The sequence below is a fragment of the Gymnodraco acuticeps genome, unplaced genomic scaffold, assembly GCF_902827175.1.
Source record: "Gymnodraco acuticeps unplaced genomic scaffold, fGymAcu1.1, whole genome shotgun sequence".
NCBI lineage: Eukaryota > Metazoa > Chordata > Actinopteri > Perciformes > Bathydraconidae > Gymnodraco > Gymnodraco acuticeps.
The window spans coordinates 6,150,180-6,165,793 of NW_022989810.1; the positions used below are offsets into that span (position 1 = coordinate 6,150,180).

The 15,614-nt window shown below is 48.1% G+C and overlaps 1 protein-coding gene across 1 annotated transcript in view; it reads right to left on the reverse strand.

Annotated features, from left to right (window-relative positions):
* Positions 1-8,415: 8,415 nt before the first annotated feature.
* znf407 (zinc finger protein 407) overlaps positions 8,416-15,614 on the reverse strand; it is a 140,633-nt gene continuing 133,434 nt past the window's right edge. The window contains exon 10 of the mRNA XM_034229920.1: positions 8,416-9,897. Coding sequence (XP_034085811.1) covers positions 9,038-9,897 — 860 coding nt within the window. The 3' untranslated portion in view covers positions 8,416-9,037. The remainder of the gene's footprint in view (positions 9,898-15,614) is intronic.

Consider the following 15,614-nt stretch of genomic DNA (forward strand, 5'->3'; position numbering starts at 1 on the left):
CCAGGGGTGGGAACGCGTACAGAAGGACCGGAGGCCAAGCGTGCGCGAGCGCGTCCACGCCTAACGGTGCGTTTAAATCGCACATTGAAAAGAACAGCTGACATTGTGTTTATTGTGTTATGTCACGTTTTCTATGTCTTGGTTTGGGTGTTTTGCTGTTCTCCCTGTCATGTTTTCCTCTTGTTATATTGTCTGGTCCTTTTCCCTGTGTTTTTCCTCCCGTCGTTAGTTTCCCTGGTGTGTCTAGTTGTCCTGTATTTAGTCTCGTCTCTTCCTGTGTTCAGTGTCGGTTCGTCTTGTGTCATGACTAGTTCGTCGGTGAGTGTTCTGTTTTGTCTTTGTTTATCACCTAGCCTTGAAATAAAGGAATTTTCACTTTAATCTGCATTTGGGTCCTGCCTGCTTCACCCACCGTAACATTACGAACCGACCTAACAAATGGACCCAGCAGATGATCCATGGGAGGTAGAATTACAGCATTTTACCTTCTATCTGGCTTGCTGCTTCGATTGGTGGAAGGGAGCATCCAGTGTTCGGCAGAAGAGGGCCGCTCTGGTAGAGGCGCACCGGTTGGCAGCAGAGAAACTATGTTTTGTGGAGTTCTTACCTGACTGGATTTTGGACTTCCTTGAAACATGTGATTCCCGGCCTGCTAGCCCCAGGCATGCTAACTCCATGTCTCCCAATTCCCAACCTGGCACCATACGCCTTGGTGGGTTCCGCCTGAAGTCAACCCGTGCTTCTGCCCCAGTTCCTGCTCCTGTCCAGGAGTTGTATTCCGGAACTCGGCTGGCTTATGGAGGTCCACGGAGTATTCAGGAGGCTGCTAAGAGGAGTCGTCGCAAGGCCAGGCTAGCAGCCCGAGCAGCCATGGTTCCGGCTACAGAACCGGCCCACACAGCCATGGTTCCAGACCCAGTTCTGGTCCCAGCAGCCATGGATTTGGCTCCAGAACCGGACCTTATAGCCACGTTTTCGGCTCCAGAATCGGACCTTACAGCCATGTTTCCGGCTTCAGAACCGGACCTTACAGCCATGATTCTGGCTTCAATTCCGGCCCATTCAGCCATGTTTCCGGCTCCAGAACCGGACCATACAGCCATGATTCTGGCTTCAATTCCGTCCCCCGCAGCCATGGTTCCAGACCCAGCTCTGGCCCCAGCTGCCACAGTCCCATCTCAAGTTTCCTCTCGAGTCCCCTCTCCAGTCCCCTCTCCAGTTTCCTCTCAAGTTCCTTCTCCAGTCCCCTCTCGAGTCCCCTCTCCAGTTCCCTCTCCAGTCCCCTCTCCAGTTCCCTCTCGAGTTCCCTCCTCTAGTCCCTCCTCTAGTCCCTCCTTTAGTCCCTGCTCTAGTCCCTCCTCGAGTCCCCTCTCTAGTTCCCCTCGCGAGTCCCCTCTCGAGTTCCCTCCTCTAGTCCCTCCTTAGTCCCTCCTCTAGTCTCTCCTCTAGTCCCCTCTCCAGTTCCCTCTCTAGTTCCCCTCTCGAGTCTCCTCTCGAGTCCCCTCTCGAGTTCCCCCTTGGTTCCCCTCTCGAGTCTCCTCTCGAGTCTCCTCTCGAGTCCCTTCTCGAGTCACGTCTCAAGTCCCTACCCAATGTCCTGTCCCGTTGGAGGCCCCGTTGACTACTCCACTGCCGGGGGTCCTACCAATCGTATGTCTGTCCCGTTGGAGGTCCCGCCGTCTACTCTCCTGCCGGGGGTCCTGCCAGCTCCTTGTCCCGTTGGAGGTCCCGCCGACTACTCTCCTGCCGGGGGTCCTGCCAACCCTTTGTTCTGTCCCGTTGGAGGTTCCGCCGTCTACTCCCCTGCCGGGGGTCCTGCCAGCTCCTTGTCCTGTCTCATTGGAGGCTCTGCCGACTACTCTCCTGCCGGGGGTCCTGCCAACCCTTTGTCCTGTCCCGTTGGAGGTCCCGCCGTCTACTCTCCTGCCGGGGGTCCTGCCAGCTCCTTGTCCTGTCCCGTTGGGGGTCCTGCCGACTACTCTCCTGCCGGGGGTCCTGCCAACCCTACGTCCTGTGCCGATGGAGGTTCCGCTGGGGGTCCTGCCGGCCCTATGTCCTGTCCCGTTGGAGGTCCCGCAGACTGCCCTCCTGCCGGGGGTCCTGCCAATCCCGTGTCCTGGTCCTCTTCCGTGGGGGATCCTGCCGAGGTCTGTCCCACCAGCTCCGGTTCCTGTCCGGCCGACACCGGGTCCTGCCCGGCCTCCGGCGCTGTCCCGTCAGCGCCTTCTTGCCCGGCCTCCGGAGCTGTCTAGTCTTCGCCCTCGAGCCCGGCCCCCTGACTTTCCCGGCCGCGGTCCTCGCTCTCATGCTCGGCCCCCTGAGTTCGCCCGCGGTGGCCTTCGCCCCTCCATAACCCCCACCTTGGACTCTGTCTTGCCCCCGGGCCGTCCGCCCGAGTCCCCCTTCTCGGCTTCTGCCTTGCCCCCGGGCCGTCCGCCCGAGATCCCTTCCGGGTCCTCTGCGGTGCTCCTGGGTTGTCAGCCCAAACCCGTCCTCCTGACCCCCTCCACCCACCCTGGTGGCCCTAGTTTTCACTTTAATCTGCATTTGGGTCCTGCCTGCTTCACACACCGTAACACATTGAGCGTTTTCTTTTGATGCGAACAGATCCTCCGCGGCCCGGCCGTAACACACCCACAGCTGACTCACAATTATTGGATGTAGAGTCCAGTCTGCATATAGTGGTGCACCTCTGGACAGCAGATCTGCCCCGAGGTTCATCACTCCTGGTACGTGCGTCGCTCTCAGAGAGAGGTGACGTCCGCAGCTCCATAAGATCAGTTTGTGTGCCAGCATGTGTAACTGGAGAGAACGCAAACCCCCTTGGCGGTTTATATACGATATTGTGGTCGTGTTTTCTGTCCTCACGAGGACATGATGTCCTCTGAGAAAAGGCAGAAAGCGTTTCAGGGTGAGGAACACCGCTAAAAGCTCCAGATAATTTATGTGTGACCGTTGGAGGTCTCTGCTCCAGAGACCCCTCACAGGTCGGCCTTCGTATATACCCCCCCAGCCCGTCAGACATGCGTCTGTGGTGACCACCTTCTGCGATAGGACAGCACCCATAGGCACGCCCCGTACTAGAAAAGTCGGGTGCAGCCAGTGGCGCAGTGCCATTACGCATTTCATAGTGACCATCACTCTCCGCGCGCCATGACGCGTCCCAGTCGTACCACCAGGACGGCTGACGCCCTGAGCCCCAGTAACCGCAGACATGATCTGAAGAGAACATATTTGCGTGGCTGGAAATGAGCGAGGCAAGCCCTGAAGGCTTTCACTCTCTCTGCTGACAGGCGGGCTGTAAAGGGCACCGAATTCAGGCGTAGGCCCAGGAAGAGTACAGTCTGGGTTGGGGACAACATGCTCTTTTCTGTGTTTATTACGAAACCCAGGTCGAGCAGGTGTTTTACGAGGACATTCGTCTGCGTAATAGCCTCTTGCTCCGACTGTGCGAGAAGGAGCCAATCGTCCAGATAAGTTGCCAGGCGACTACCCTGTTGTCTTAACGGGGCTATCGCGGCTTCCGTACACCGTACAAACACTCGTGGGCTGAGAGACAGACCGAAGGGAAGTACTCTGTACTCGTAACAGACACCCTGAAAGGCAAACCTCAGATATTTCCTGTGTGGATAATATACTGGGATGTGGAAATACGCGTCTTTCAGGTCGACTGATGTGAACCAATCGTTTTGGCGCACGAGACGCAACAGAGATGTGTGAGTGAGCATTCTGAATTTGTATCTTTTGAGATATTTGTTCAGAGCCTTGAAATCTAGTATAGGCCGAATTCCGTTCCCTCCCCGTTTGGGAACGAGGAAATACTTGGAATAAAAGCCGCTCTGACTCTGTTCGGAGGGTATTATAGATATAGCCTTCTTGTCTAGTAGCAAGAGGATCTCTTGCTCTAGAATATGGGCCGACTCTCCCCGGACTTGCGAATGCAGAATGCCCGAAAAGTGAGGGGGGGTGACAGCGAATTGGAGTCTGTAACCCTGTGTTATTGTCTTGAAAACCCAAGCAGAATCTGTGAGCATCCTCCACTTTTCGCTTCTCAAAGCGAGTGGAGATGTCACATCTCTGTCGTCTGCCCTCGGTGTCTTTATTTGTTGTGTTATGGGGCCCTCTAGTGTCTGAATACGATGGTACCCCAGGTTGACAACCCCGGTCGACACTGCGCGTGGCGGTGATGCCTTCACAGCCCCGTCCATCGTCCGCCTTCTGAGAGAGGGGTAGACGTCAGACTGTTTATTGTTTTTATTGTCTTTCTTTTCATTTTTATTGACTGCACCCTTGGCTTTAAGCCTGGACACGACAGTGGAAAATTATTTATTAAAAGACAATATTGATGACATGTGTTTGTGTGACTTAAATGAGCAGCGGAGCTTGCTGTCGTTGATGTTAAGTCCATTTCCCTCATGGCGCGAACTTGAGGAGGACGTTCTGACATCACTCGAGGCGGCGGGAAGATGGGGGCATGGTTGCACCCCGGAAACACATGAGCATCCAACACTGGAACGTGTTCTGGAGCTGGAGAACAGGGAACTTCCAGCTCTTTTATCGAGGAGAGGAGAGGAGGCTGTCAGGCCGCCCTCTTCTTCTTCTTCTTCGTCTGGTGGCTGAAAGTCTGGGCCGGCTGTGCCTGAGCGGCTGCTGCCGGAACCGGAGACTTTCTTGGCCAGCCCATCCTCGCCTCGTGTCTGGGCTGGAGACCCGGGGCGGGCTGTGGCCTCTGCTGTTTCAGGATCTTGAAACGGGCAGGACGTGAGGCAGCCTGAGCGAAGGACTGCCGCGGGGCCGTTGAAGGCGGTGGCTGGACCCTTCGGGGAAGACAAAGCTGGAGAGCCTCATCCTCCTTCTTTTTGGACTCACACCGCTGCTGCATCGAAGCTAGAGCGGAGCCAAATATGCCCTCGGGAACAATAGGCAGCGAGGACGTTGAGCGCCCTGGCGGACAAAGCTGCGGCTTTATAGGCTCGTTCAGTCATTGCTGACTGGAAGCGGTCTGCCTTTGCCGGTAGCGTGGGGTTCCTGCTTGGTGCCAAAGCCAGCCGCGGTTGGAGGTGGGCTGCCACCAGCGGCTCCATGGGTGGCATGCGGAGCAGGCCGAGCTTCTCCATGCCGTCACAGTCCAAAGAGGAGGCACCCTGGATTGGGGCCTTGTTGCTGAAAGGGCGGTCTCTCCACGAGACCGACACCTCGTCCAGCATCTCTGGAAAGACTGGGAGAAGCTGCTTCCTCATCCTCGCTGCTTGGGGCAAGTTCTTCCCCTCATAGCGAGATCTGGAGGTCTCCTTGGCCATTTCAGGCCAGGGGATGTCCAGCCTGGACGCAGCGCGTTGGCACACGGCCTGCAAGTCCATACTGAGGCAGGGCGAAGCTGGTGTGCTTTCGCCCTGGGGGAGCGGACATCGCCTCCGGCTTGGCAGCCTGGGCAGATGAAACGAAGATGTCATCTTCGTGCTCATCCGAGTCGGATAAGAGGAACTCAGAGGCATCCTCTTCATCCTCTTCCATATAATCCAGCTGTAGGACATCCTCCGCGGGTGGAACCACGGTGAGGTCCAGCTGGGAGCCCCAGCTTGACACAGCGCGGGGCTCCGCTCTCGCGGCTCTTGCCGCCACCGGGCCCCAGCCTGACACGGCGCGGGGCTCCAATTCTGCGGCTACCGCCGTTGTTGAGCCCCAGCCTGACACAGCGCAGGGCTCAATCTCAGCGGCGGACGCCACCATGTCCCGATTGCCGGCCAGCGAATCAACAGACATGAAGGGGTCCTGTCCCGACAGGCTAGCTTGGCGCGCTAGCCGTCGGCGGAGGCTCTTGATGGTGAAGCGGGCACAATGCCCGCACGAACCGGGGGTATCGATAGCTTCCTGGGCGTGTTCCAGCCCAAGGCAGGACGAGCAGACCTGGTGTGAGTCCGTGCTCGAGATCTTAAACCCGCAGCCGCAGAGCCGAGCCTCCGACTCCTCTGGTGTGAGGGAGAGAAGGGTCCATCCTCGTTTGCCGGGGTGTCGGCGCGAAGCTAGTAACAGGTATGTTACCGAGAAAATAAATCAAACCTTATCGTTATCCCGAAAGGAAAAAACAAGGGGGTAGATTTTTCTCCAAAAAATATTAACTGGTGTGTTAATATCTTTCTTATCTCCGTCTCCTCTGGTGTTAGGGAGAGAAGAGTCCGTCCTCGCTCGCCGTTGTGTCGGCGCGGAGGGATAAACTAGCAACAGGTATGTTACTGTTTGAAGAAAAAATCAAACATTACCATTATTTCAGAAAGAAAAAACGGCGGGGCAGATTACAATATTAACTGGTGTGTTAATATTTGTTCAATTCTTCCGCAAAGCAAAAAAAGTAACCGGCAAGCGCCCGTCGACCGAATGTTAGCTTGGGTTCAGTCTGTGGACCGTTAAGCTAGCCCGGCTACTGATAATGCGAGATGTGCTCTGAAGCGAGAAGAGGTGTTTGAATGACCCTGCGTCGTAGCGCAAGCTACTTAAAGGGTGGGTGGATTCCCTGACATAGACGTCAAGATCACCAGCCAATCAGGATTGGCGTAATGAGATTGATGCTTCTGTTTGCATACGCGTTGAGGCGCATCCCATAGTGAGACATCGAACGGAGTGTTATGAATGAGAACACCAACACACACAGTGAACTGCGGATGTTAGCTCAGGTCAATCACTATGTTTTACCGCACACAGTGATATGGTTAACCTATAGATGCTAGTCAAATACATAGAAAACATTTATGTGATACATCTAGGGTTGTGCAATTAATTTGGAAGGCATCTTTAATAAGGTATTATATTGCTACAAACTTAATACAAATCTATGTTTGGCACAAATCCATCTTTAATAATATTTACAGTATTATTATAACCTCAAATATCGCAACATCATATTGCAATATTAGTCGCAATCAGATTTTTGTTTAGAATGTTATGGTATGTTAAGTAGTGGTGAGAGGTAATACAATACATCTGATGGGTTGCAAGACTACTGTAGAAAAGAACACAAAAAAAACAAGCTGCAGAACTACCTTTTCTAATTAATTCATTTTTTTGGTTGACAAGACCATAACGTTAGCTATTGATCACAATAAGACTTGGCTTTTGAGCGAGCCACAAGCAAAAGAAAAGTTCAAAAACACTAATTTAAAGGAGACAGATTATAAAAAACGTTTCGAAACTTGAGATTCAACAAGCTTTATACCTACCTTTGAACAGGGGCACCATATTTCTCTTGCAGAGGGCTTTTTCAGGAAGTGGCCTTAAAGTGACAGACTCTAAAACGGAGCGTTTCAGACAGAGTTAATAAAGGTATGTTCAGACAGAATTAATAAGACAAATAAAGGTTTTTTTTTTTACATTAAAGCAAGTAAAATGTTCTAGTAGAAACCTCAAATATAAGTAACAACCAGAAAATAAGCAAACTATGTACCCTTTAAATAATGCGTTTTGAATGCATTTCATGATTAAATGCAAGCACATTCTGTGTACTATTATAATATGTAACCCCTTTTCACCCCCACACTTACACATACTTACATTTGTTATTTTGACATTACACCTGAATAAAATAAAGCAATTCAAAATATAAAACATATGCTTTTAAGGCATTCAAATGTTGTTGTTGCATCTTTTACCTCTCAGTGGCTGTCAACAAACGTTGGTTCCCGCTCGCAGGCACGTATGGTTGCTCACACAGAAAACGTGACCTCTGATAAATGTGTCTATCTTTGCTGAATGGAGATGAGAAAGGACTATGAAAAGAGTGTACAAATGCAACATGGGGCTGAGAGCCGGAGACAAAGACGGGCTGAAAGGCAGACAGGTGTTGTGTGAAATTACAGGCTCCCTTCTCTCGGTGCGGTTGTGGATTTCACCGCTCTTTCACTTCTCTCTGGCCTCACCTCTCTCAACATCCATCTGTAATCCTCTCATTTTTTCCTGCTCACTCCTCCATCGCTTTCCCTCTGCAGCCCACCTTGGCACTTCTGTGTGTGTGTTAAAGGGATGATCTTTTGATGCCCTCCGTGCGTATGAGTGCTTTGTCTCTCCACTTTCAGCGGTTGGCCGTTGTGTTTGCAGCCGTCATACTGCTCTCCCACTCACTCCATCAGAAAGCGGGGGCCTGTGTAGGGGCCTAAATGAATATTGATTCTCCCTCCAGTGCTGAATACTGCTGTGGGGAAAAAGGATGAGTGTGTTGCATGCAATGAAACAGAATGGGCCTGAGAGGAGAGAGGATGACGATTAGGATGATGGCGATCATGATGACGATAATGATAATGGTGATGGTAATGACTGTTAGTGATCAGCGAGCATGATGGGAGCCTTCAGCTGATGCGTGCGTATCGCCCATAGTGTACATGTAACGGTGTAAATAGTACTGATAAAATAATCTGGACCCGGTTGTTAAAAACTAGAATCAATCTTTATTGTCAGAAATGAAATTGCATTTATGTTTTTTAGAGGTTTCCCAACAGATGAAGGGTGTTAGAAATGTTTTAATGTACATCAGCTTCATTTTATAATAAATCATCTGTTTTTCATATTTCTAAATCCAAGTTCATTCTCAGCAATAAACAATACCTACAAAGGATGTGAATAAAGGAAATAATAGAAAGTAGAAACAATGAATACACTATTGAGTCTAAGTCAAGGTTCTACCATCTGCACAAAACTAAAGGTACTGTTAAAGAAAGGTATCATAAAGGAGACAACAAGCAGAACACGTATTTTTCTTTGTACTGACTAAGAATATTAGAGAGAACCTTTGAGAAAATAATATTTTAGGCGGAACTCATTTCATTTTCTTTCGTTGCAATGCATTAATCAGTGAGTGGTTATTGACGTCTTGGTGGTTGAAAAGTTTGGAAGTTGACTAACACAACACCAAAGACTGTCCCTCTGAATAAATGACCTGAGTTTAGCACAAGAGGTAAAAGAATACAAAATTAAAAAGTCATGAAAAAAAAGGCATTAACAGAATAAAAAAAAGAACTGAGATCAAACATTAAGTGGAATTTTCTCTCTTCTACCCTTCCAGAACGATATTATGAGGGGTTCCATCCAGATACACCACCATCTCTTCTCCAGCCTGCGGCTCCGAATGCTGCACCACCTCTTCACCCCCCCCCACCTCTCCATACATGCTTCCCTCCACCTGCAGGGTGCAGTTGTCCAGCTCCGTCACGATGTAGTGCGTCCCTTCGTCGTTGACGATCACCTGGTGTAGGCCTTCCTTCATCATCTGCGAGGCGGCGAGCTGCAGCACCTCCTGCATCTCCTCCCGGCCCCTCGCCTGCATCTCCTCCTGCTCCTGCTTCCTCTCCTGCTGCTCTACACTCTGCACCGCCTCGGCGACTTCAGGGGACTCGTGATCAACGGCGGAAGCCCCCTCCTGCTGCTCCTCGTGATGCCCCATCTCGCTGACGGCGCTAAGCAGAGCGTCCAGAGCTGTGGAGGACTCTGAGACCATGTGACCTTGTCCTGGGACCCCCATCCCTCCTTTGGCCACGGCCCGCAGCTCTTTCCTGGCCTCCCCCGACTCCAGCACCACGTACTGGGTGCTGCCCCCGGCCAGGTGGGCCCCCCCCGATGCCACTTCCCGGCCCGAGGCGATGAATTGTCCGTCTTCTGTGATGTGGAGAACCTCCGCCACCTGGCCGGCCATAGCCAGGGTCTGCAGGGTGGCGGCGGCAGACTGCTCCAGCGTCTGGTCGATGGTCACCTCCCCGCCGCTGTAGCCCTGGATGATGATGACCTGCTGGATGGAGTCATCGTGGCAGGCGCCATCAGAGCCCTTAATGTGCACCGGGGACTCCATGGCTTCTGTTTCCACAAACGTGGCCCCCTGACCCTTCAGACGGCACTCGAAAGACTTGGACACAATGCCTGAAATACAGAGAGACATTTGACATTATGTGTCACATTTTTGCCAACATAGTGTTATTTTTGATGATATCAAGTAATGTATCTAAGTTGGTGTTCAAGGCCATTTTGTTTGTCGGGTTTGTCTAGTAGAATAAAAGGTAATCGACAAACGTGTTTTCTCGTAGCTTTCGCTAACAAAATTAATACTATGATTAAGGTGAGTACCCTTAACACCCTGTATATCTTCATTAAGTCATGGCATGTCTTTTTTTACAGTCAATAAAAATAGAAAAAGATAAAAGAAACTCAAATGAGATATAGGAGGGATTTTCTTTAATGCCAGGATGATCAGGATAGTATCAAACAGAGCAAAAATAACTACATAAACGGTATCACACAGGGCAGTTTATGTTCAGCCTCTCTCTTAATGTTCTTGGTAACCACACATTACTACGTCTGTGCATCCATCACTGTGAGGGAAAGGCCACAGTATGGAGAAGTTGATACAAAAAGGTGATGTAACACGTCACATGTTTGTGTCACTTAATGTTTGAAAGGAGACAGAATATGGAGATATTAGGCTGGGGGGGGAGAGGGTGATGAGACAAGGCTGGTGCTAATTGAGCCACACTGTGCCCTCTCAGATCACAGGTTGCCATGGCGTTTCCAAGGTGATAGGAACAGTGTTAGAAATGCCAGTGTTTAAACAGCGCCTGGCTCACACACAGATAGGCTAATCTATGCAGAAAAATTGGAATTTGAGACAGTGGAGAAGGGACTGTTTTCGCACCACATGGAAGCACGCACGGAATAAATGGACCCACATATGTAGTATTTAGTGTCGACTTAAGATTTGCCTTTCAAAGTGCGCGGATTCTACACCTGCTCTTTAAAGTATCCAAATCTCTCTTGAAAAACATGAATTTTTTTTGGATAGAACAAAGTAACTTTTGTTGCTTTTAGCTCATTTCCTGAAAAGTTGACATTTCGAAAGGGAACAAGGTTTACCCCCCAGGGCAGCGATGAGATCACACAGATCCCTCAGTACATACAGGAACAAAGTCATCAATCATTGATACTCCTATCTCCCCCTGACATTTAATGTCCTGCGCTCCCAAGGTTGACAATGTGATCAGAAAGTCAGAGTTGTGCGGCAAACAGTATCTGACCCAACTGTGGCCTGTCCAGGCACAGAGACTCGACTCTTGCTCTTATTGGACAAGTAGGCAGTGACCACTAGTCCTTCAGTAACAACAACTTGCGTCTTGTGCAGATGCTCTCTTAATAGGAAGAGCTGGAGATGATAGTGTCTAGAAAATGACCGTAAGCAAAGGTGAAGGTGTTAAGTTGTGTACAAAGAGTTAAATGTAGCTCGTAGATTCAGCTAAGAACTCAAACGAGCCTTCAAGTTATCAATTAAACACCAAACGCAGGGGTTTCTGTTCTTTTCTAGACCTTCTAGGCACCAAGTACTTTGCATTGGAAGCAGGTCCAAAACGGCAAAATAATTATTAGAGAAAACCAGTATGCAAATTGTAATAGGGGAGTGTATGTTATTAAACGTTTCGTATTAAAGGTATGGTGACATCCCTCTGTATATACATCTGTCCTGAGCTAATGCTTTAGCATATAATATCATCATAAAAAGTAAAAAAAACAAGAACTTGTTATTTGAAAGACAACTGCACGTGTACACGCACACCTCTCTACAATTGCTAGGTTTATTTTAGGGAGTAGTTAAAAACGAGAGAACACTGGGCAAAAGAGAGCCACTTAAAAATCTCTTTTCACAAAGACTGAAAAGAAGGACAGTGTTTACTGAGTTGAATCATAACTGGCCTAACAAATGATAGATCATTTACAAACCTACATGTCACAGAAGATAAATGAATATTGGGAAAGTCAAAAAATGGTTATTTTATATCTTTGGTCTCCTTAAAGGAGTAAAGGAGAACTGATGAAATAGATGAAAAAGAGGGACTTTTGTTGGTAAGTACAGCCTTGTTCTGATTGATATAATGGTAATATTGTATTCAAACGTAACATTATTTAAAAAAACTATTTAGCTAAAACTCCCTGATTTTGGGCCTAAGGAGAAAGACTTGAGGTCTGCCTGTTGTTTCTGTCTCAATTGTCACATTATGAATCTAAATGTGTCTCTATTTATCTACCCTCCTTACACATGTTGTACAAGATAACAATGTACATTTCTTTAACCAGAAAAACTCACTGTGACTACAGGCAACAAGTCTGTGTAGTAAAAAGCAATTCGGACTGTGCTATTTGTATCTCAAGTGACAACTGCAGTACTTAGTGTGTGGAGGGAGTCGGCACTGTCGAAGGCAGCCGGAGGAAGTTGGCATTTTGAGCAGCAGAGAGGTTACCTATTTACACAGAGCTACAGGGCCCATGCTAACTGCCTACGCCAAAACGCTGCGAGCCGAGAGGTCGTTGTGAGAGGACAATAACTCAATTTTGTGCAGTTTCTGCTGCATTATTATACCGCCTGTTTGTATATATGTGTGTGTTTTAAGACACAGGGGGCATTTTGGTGTGTGAACTCCTGACAATATGTGTATGTTCAGCTCCGTAAAGTTTGGTTTTGCCAGATATATGTACACATGTATGTGACTCTGAATTCATGTATGTGTCAATATGTGGGTGGATGTTAATGTCAGGCTTAACTGGTGTATGCTAGTAAATGTATTTGTATGTATATGGCAGTCCCTGCTTGTGTGTGTGTGTATTGCTGTGGGGGTGGTAAGGCTACGCATTGCTAGTGTGTGTCACATTAGCTGTGGGGTGCTGTCGGCGGGACCCGGCGGCGGCCCGCTGAGGTTTATGGGGTGTCACTCAGTCGCCGCAGCCGTGAATCAAGTTAATGTTGCAGATCCCATCTCTTCAGTTGTCCTGCGCTCCCGGTGGAAGAACAACATTGGAACAGCGTGATTTGGCCCCGGCGAGAGGCTGATGCCTGTTTAATATGTGTTCTGAGTGTTCTGACTGACTGATTCCTTTAACAGGAAGTAGGAGAGAGGATGAGATAGAGAGAGGCAGGCTGCTTTATTGGCTGTGATCTGAAACAAGATGGAGGCTCCCTGAGAGGAATAAAACAACAGGAGGAAGAGAGGCTTGCAGAGACAAGCGGTGATGTCATTTTGATTTCCAGATGACAGGAAAGTCTTATTAAAACTGAATTAGTGAGTAAGGATACACATCTATAAAGCTTATAGTACCTATTATATGAATGCAATGAATGGTAATTCAGATCGGATCATAGTGCTTGACTCTATTTATTTCTCTATCCATATGACCTGATCTGAGAACTATTTGGACTATTGTGGAAACACGACAGCTATATTTGTTAAATCGCCATCAAAAGTGAATTTAAATGTCAGATCTGGTTGCTAAGAATCATGGCAGTCATAGAAACAGTCCTACAGTTCTAAAAGTGAATGTCCCAGAAATAGACCTGATTAGAAATGCTGATGGAAAGCAAAGCTATAGTTGTGCTGCAACCCACCCATTATTTTCATTATCGGCTAATCTGTGTAAAACGTCAAAAAGGGTCAAAAGTGATTTTTCCTCGAAGACCAAGAAGATCTCTCTAAATGTTGACATTTGTCAATCCAAAACTGAAAAACATTCACTTTCAGCTTATATGAGATGGAAATCTCCATGTTTGAGAGGATTTATCAAAAATGTCTGCATCAATAATTACAACTAATCAACAGTGAAAAGAGTTGGCTTTTTTTCCCTCCTGATCAAATAATCGATCCAACCAATTGGCAGCTCTTTAGTTAAGATAACATTGAAATCACCATGTGCCTATTCTTCTTGTAGTCTCTGCTTTGTTGTCACTGTCTTGTTTAAAGTGTTCAACATTGATCAGACAAAAATATGTCAGGAGAACTGTCTTCACGGCATGGAGATATAATAGTGATATGAGCTCTCCATATGGGTTAATGTCAAATGAATTAAATGACGCTGAAATAACAGAACCTGATTTTGCTGGAGACTTCTTTAAGCACCCTCAGATGATCCCTGGCCTGCAGTTTGCTAACCGTTTGTGCGGCGCGACTGCTTGCTTTACACCAGTGTGTGTGTTGTTAACGTGTACGGTACAGATGCAATTATTGATCCGCGGATCAATGGGCTGGCCGGCGGCGGGGGCCCGGGGCCTCTAAGTGGCATTACTTCAGCTCGGAGAGGCCGCCAGGGGAGCGGTCAGACAGCACTTACCAGCAGTTAGAGAAATTAACCTTAACACAGAGACACCGGCACACACACAATCAATTACACCCGCTGGAACACGGGTCAGATCGCTGCAAATGTAAGCTCGCTTGCACATGCACATGTAATCAAGTGCACACACGCCTCCTACTTGTTAGACTTGTAACACTTGTGAGGACATGGCACTGGATGTAATCCATAAATCTAAATTCAACTCTGGACTTAACCTGCATGTACAGCACACTACATCCTAATTGGTTCTTACAAGGATAGAAGTACACAAACATAGGAGACAAAGAAATCTGGAGACACTACAGCAAGCAAAGTCAAATATCAAACACGACAGAGGGGAGAGAAAAGATGATCACCAAATCAATTACGAGGTCAATGGCAGGACCATGAAAAAGCCAGCGCTTATGATCAATACTTAACGACAGCGCAAAACCCTTTACAATCCTTTTACCAGCCGATTACCTTCAATTATAGATATGAAGCCGGAGCCTTAAAAAGAGCATGGTGGAGACCCCTAAACCTGACAGACACATATCGCTGTTATTTGTGGGGGGATATTTACAGACAAGCTGGTGTGTGTGTGTGTGTGTGTGTGTGTGTGTGTGTGTGTGTGTGTGTGTGTGTCTGTGTGTGTGTGTGTGTGTGTGTGTGTGTGTGTGTGTGTGTGTCACTGGGGCAGGCTTTTCAAGGTGACACTGTTAAGGAGATAAAGTGTCAGTTCTGGGAGTATCCAGGTCACCAGGGAGAGGCCTGCATATGAGCCTGTATCTTTATGTTTTTATGTATTTAATGTCTTTAAATGTGTTGATTAATTGAACTGCGTCAACGATTGTATGCAATGTTCACTAAGAAATACATTCTTATTTTGTTTGGATTTGAATGCATTCTGTTGCATTCATTGTGTATTTTATGAATTGTTTGTATGTTTAGATATTGCTATAGGAATTGTAGAGTCATTTAAAGTATGTTTAGACAGAAAGGAGTCATGTGAAAACCATAATTACTTTGAATACTACATACATTCGAGATAATGGCCATTTATACCCCTCATTTATATGCCTTTTCGCCCTTTACCCCCTCAATCTCTAACCCTGGATGAGTATATTAGGTAATTATTTTTATAAAAAAATGACAGGTTGAATCGTATTGAACATATTCCCTTTTAAAGTATGTGTGTGTGCGTGTGCATTTGTCTGTGTACATGTTGACCTTACCTGCCTCTCCTCCCCTGTGAGGCCTCAGGCGAAGCTGCATGTGTTTCATATGTGTGTATGAGTGTCTCTTTATGTGTATGCGTGTGTGTGTGTGTGTGTGTGTGTGTGTGTGTGTGTGGGTGTGTGTGTTTGCACAAACTAGCAGGTCAGCTGAGGTCTGGCTAGTGATGGCTCTACTTTGTCTGGTAGGGACAGCCGCTACTGTCACCTTTACAAACGCTATGAATCAACGCCAGGGAGGACAGGCCGGACGACCAAAAAACAACCAATTATACGGCG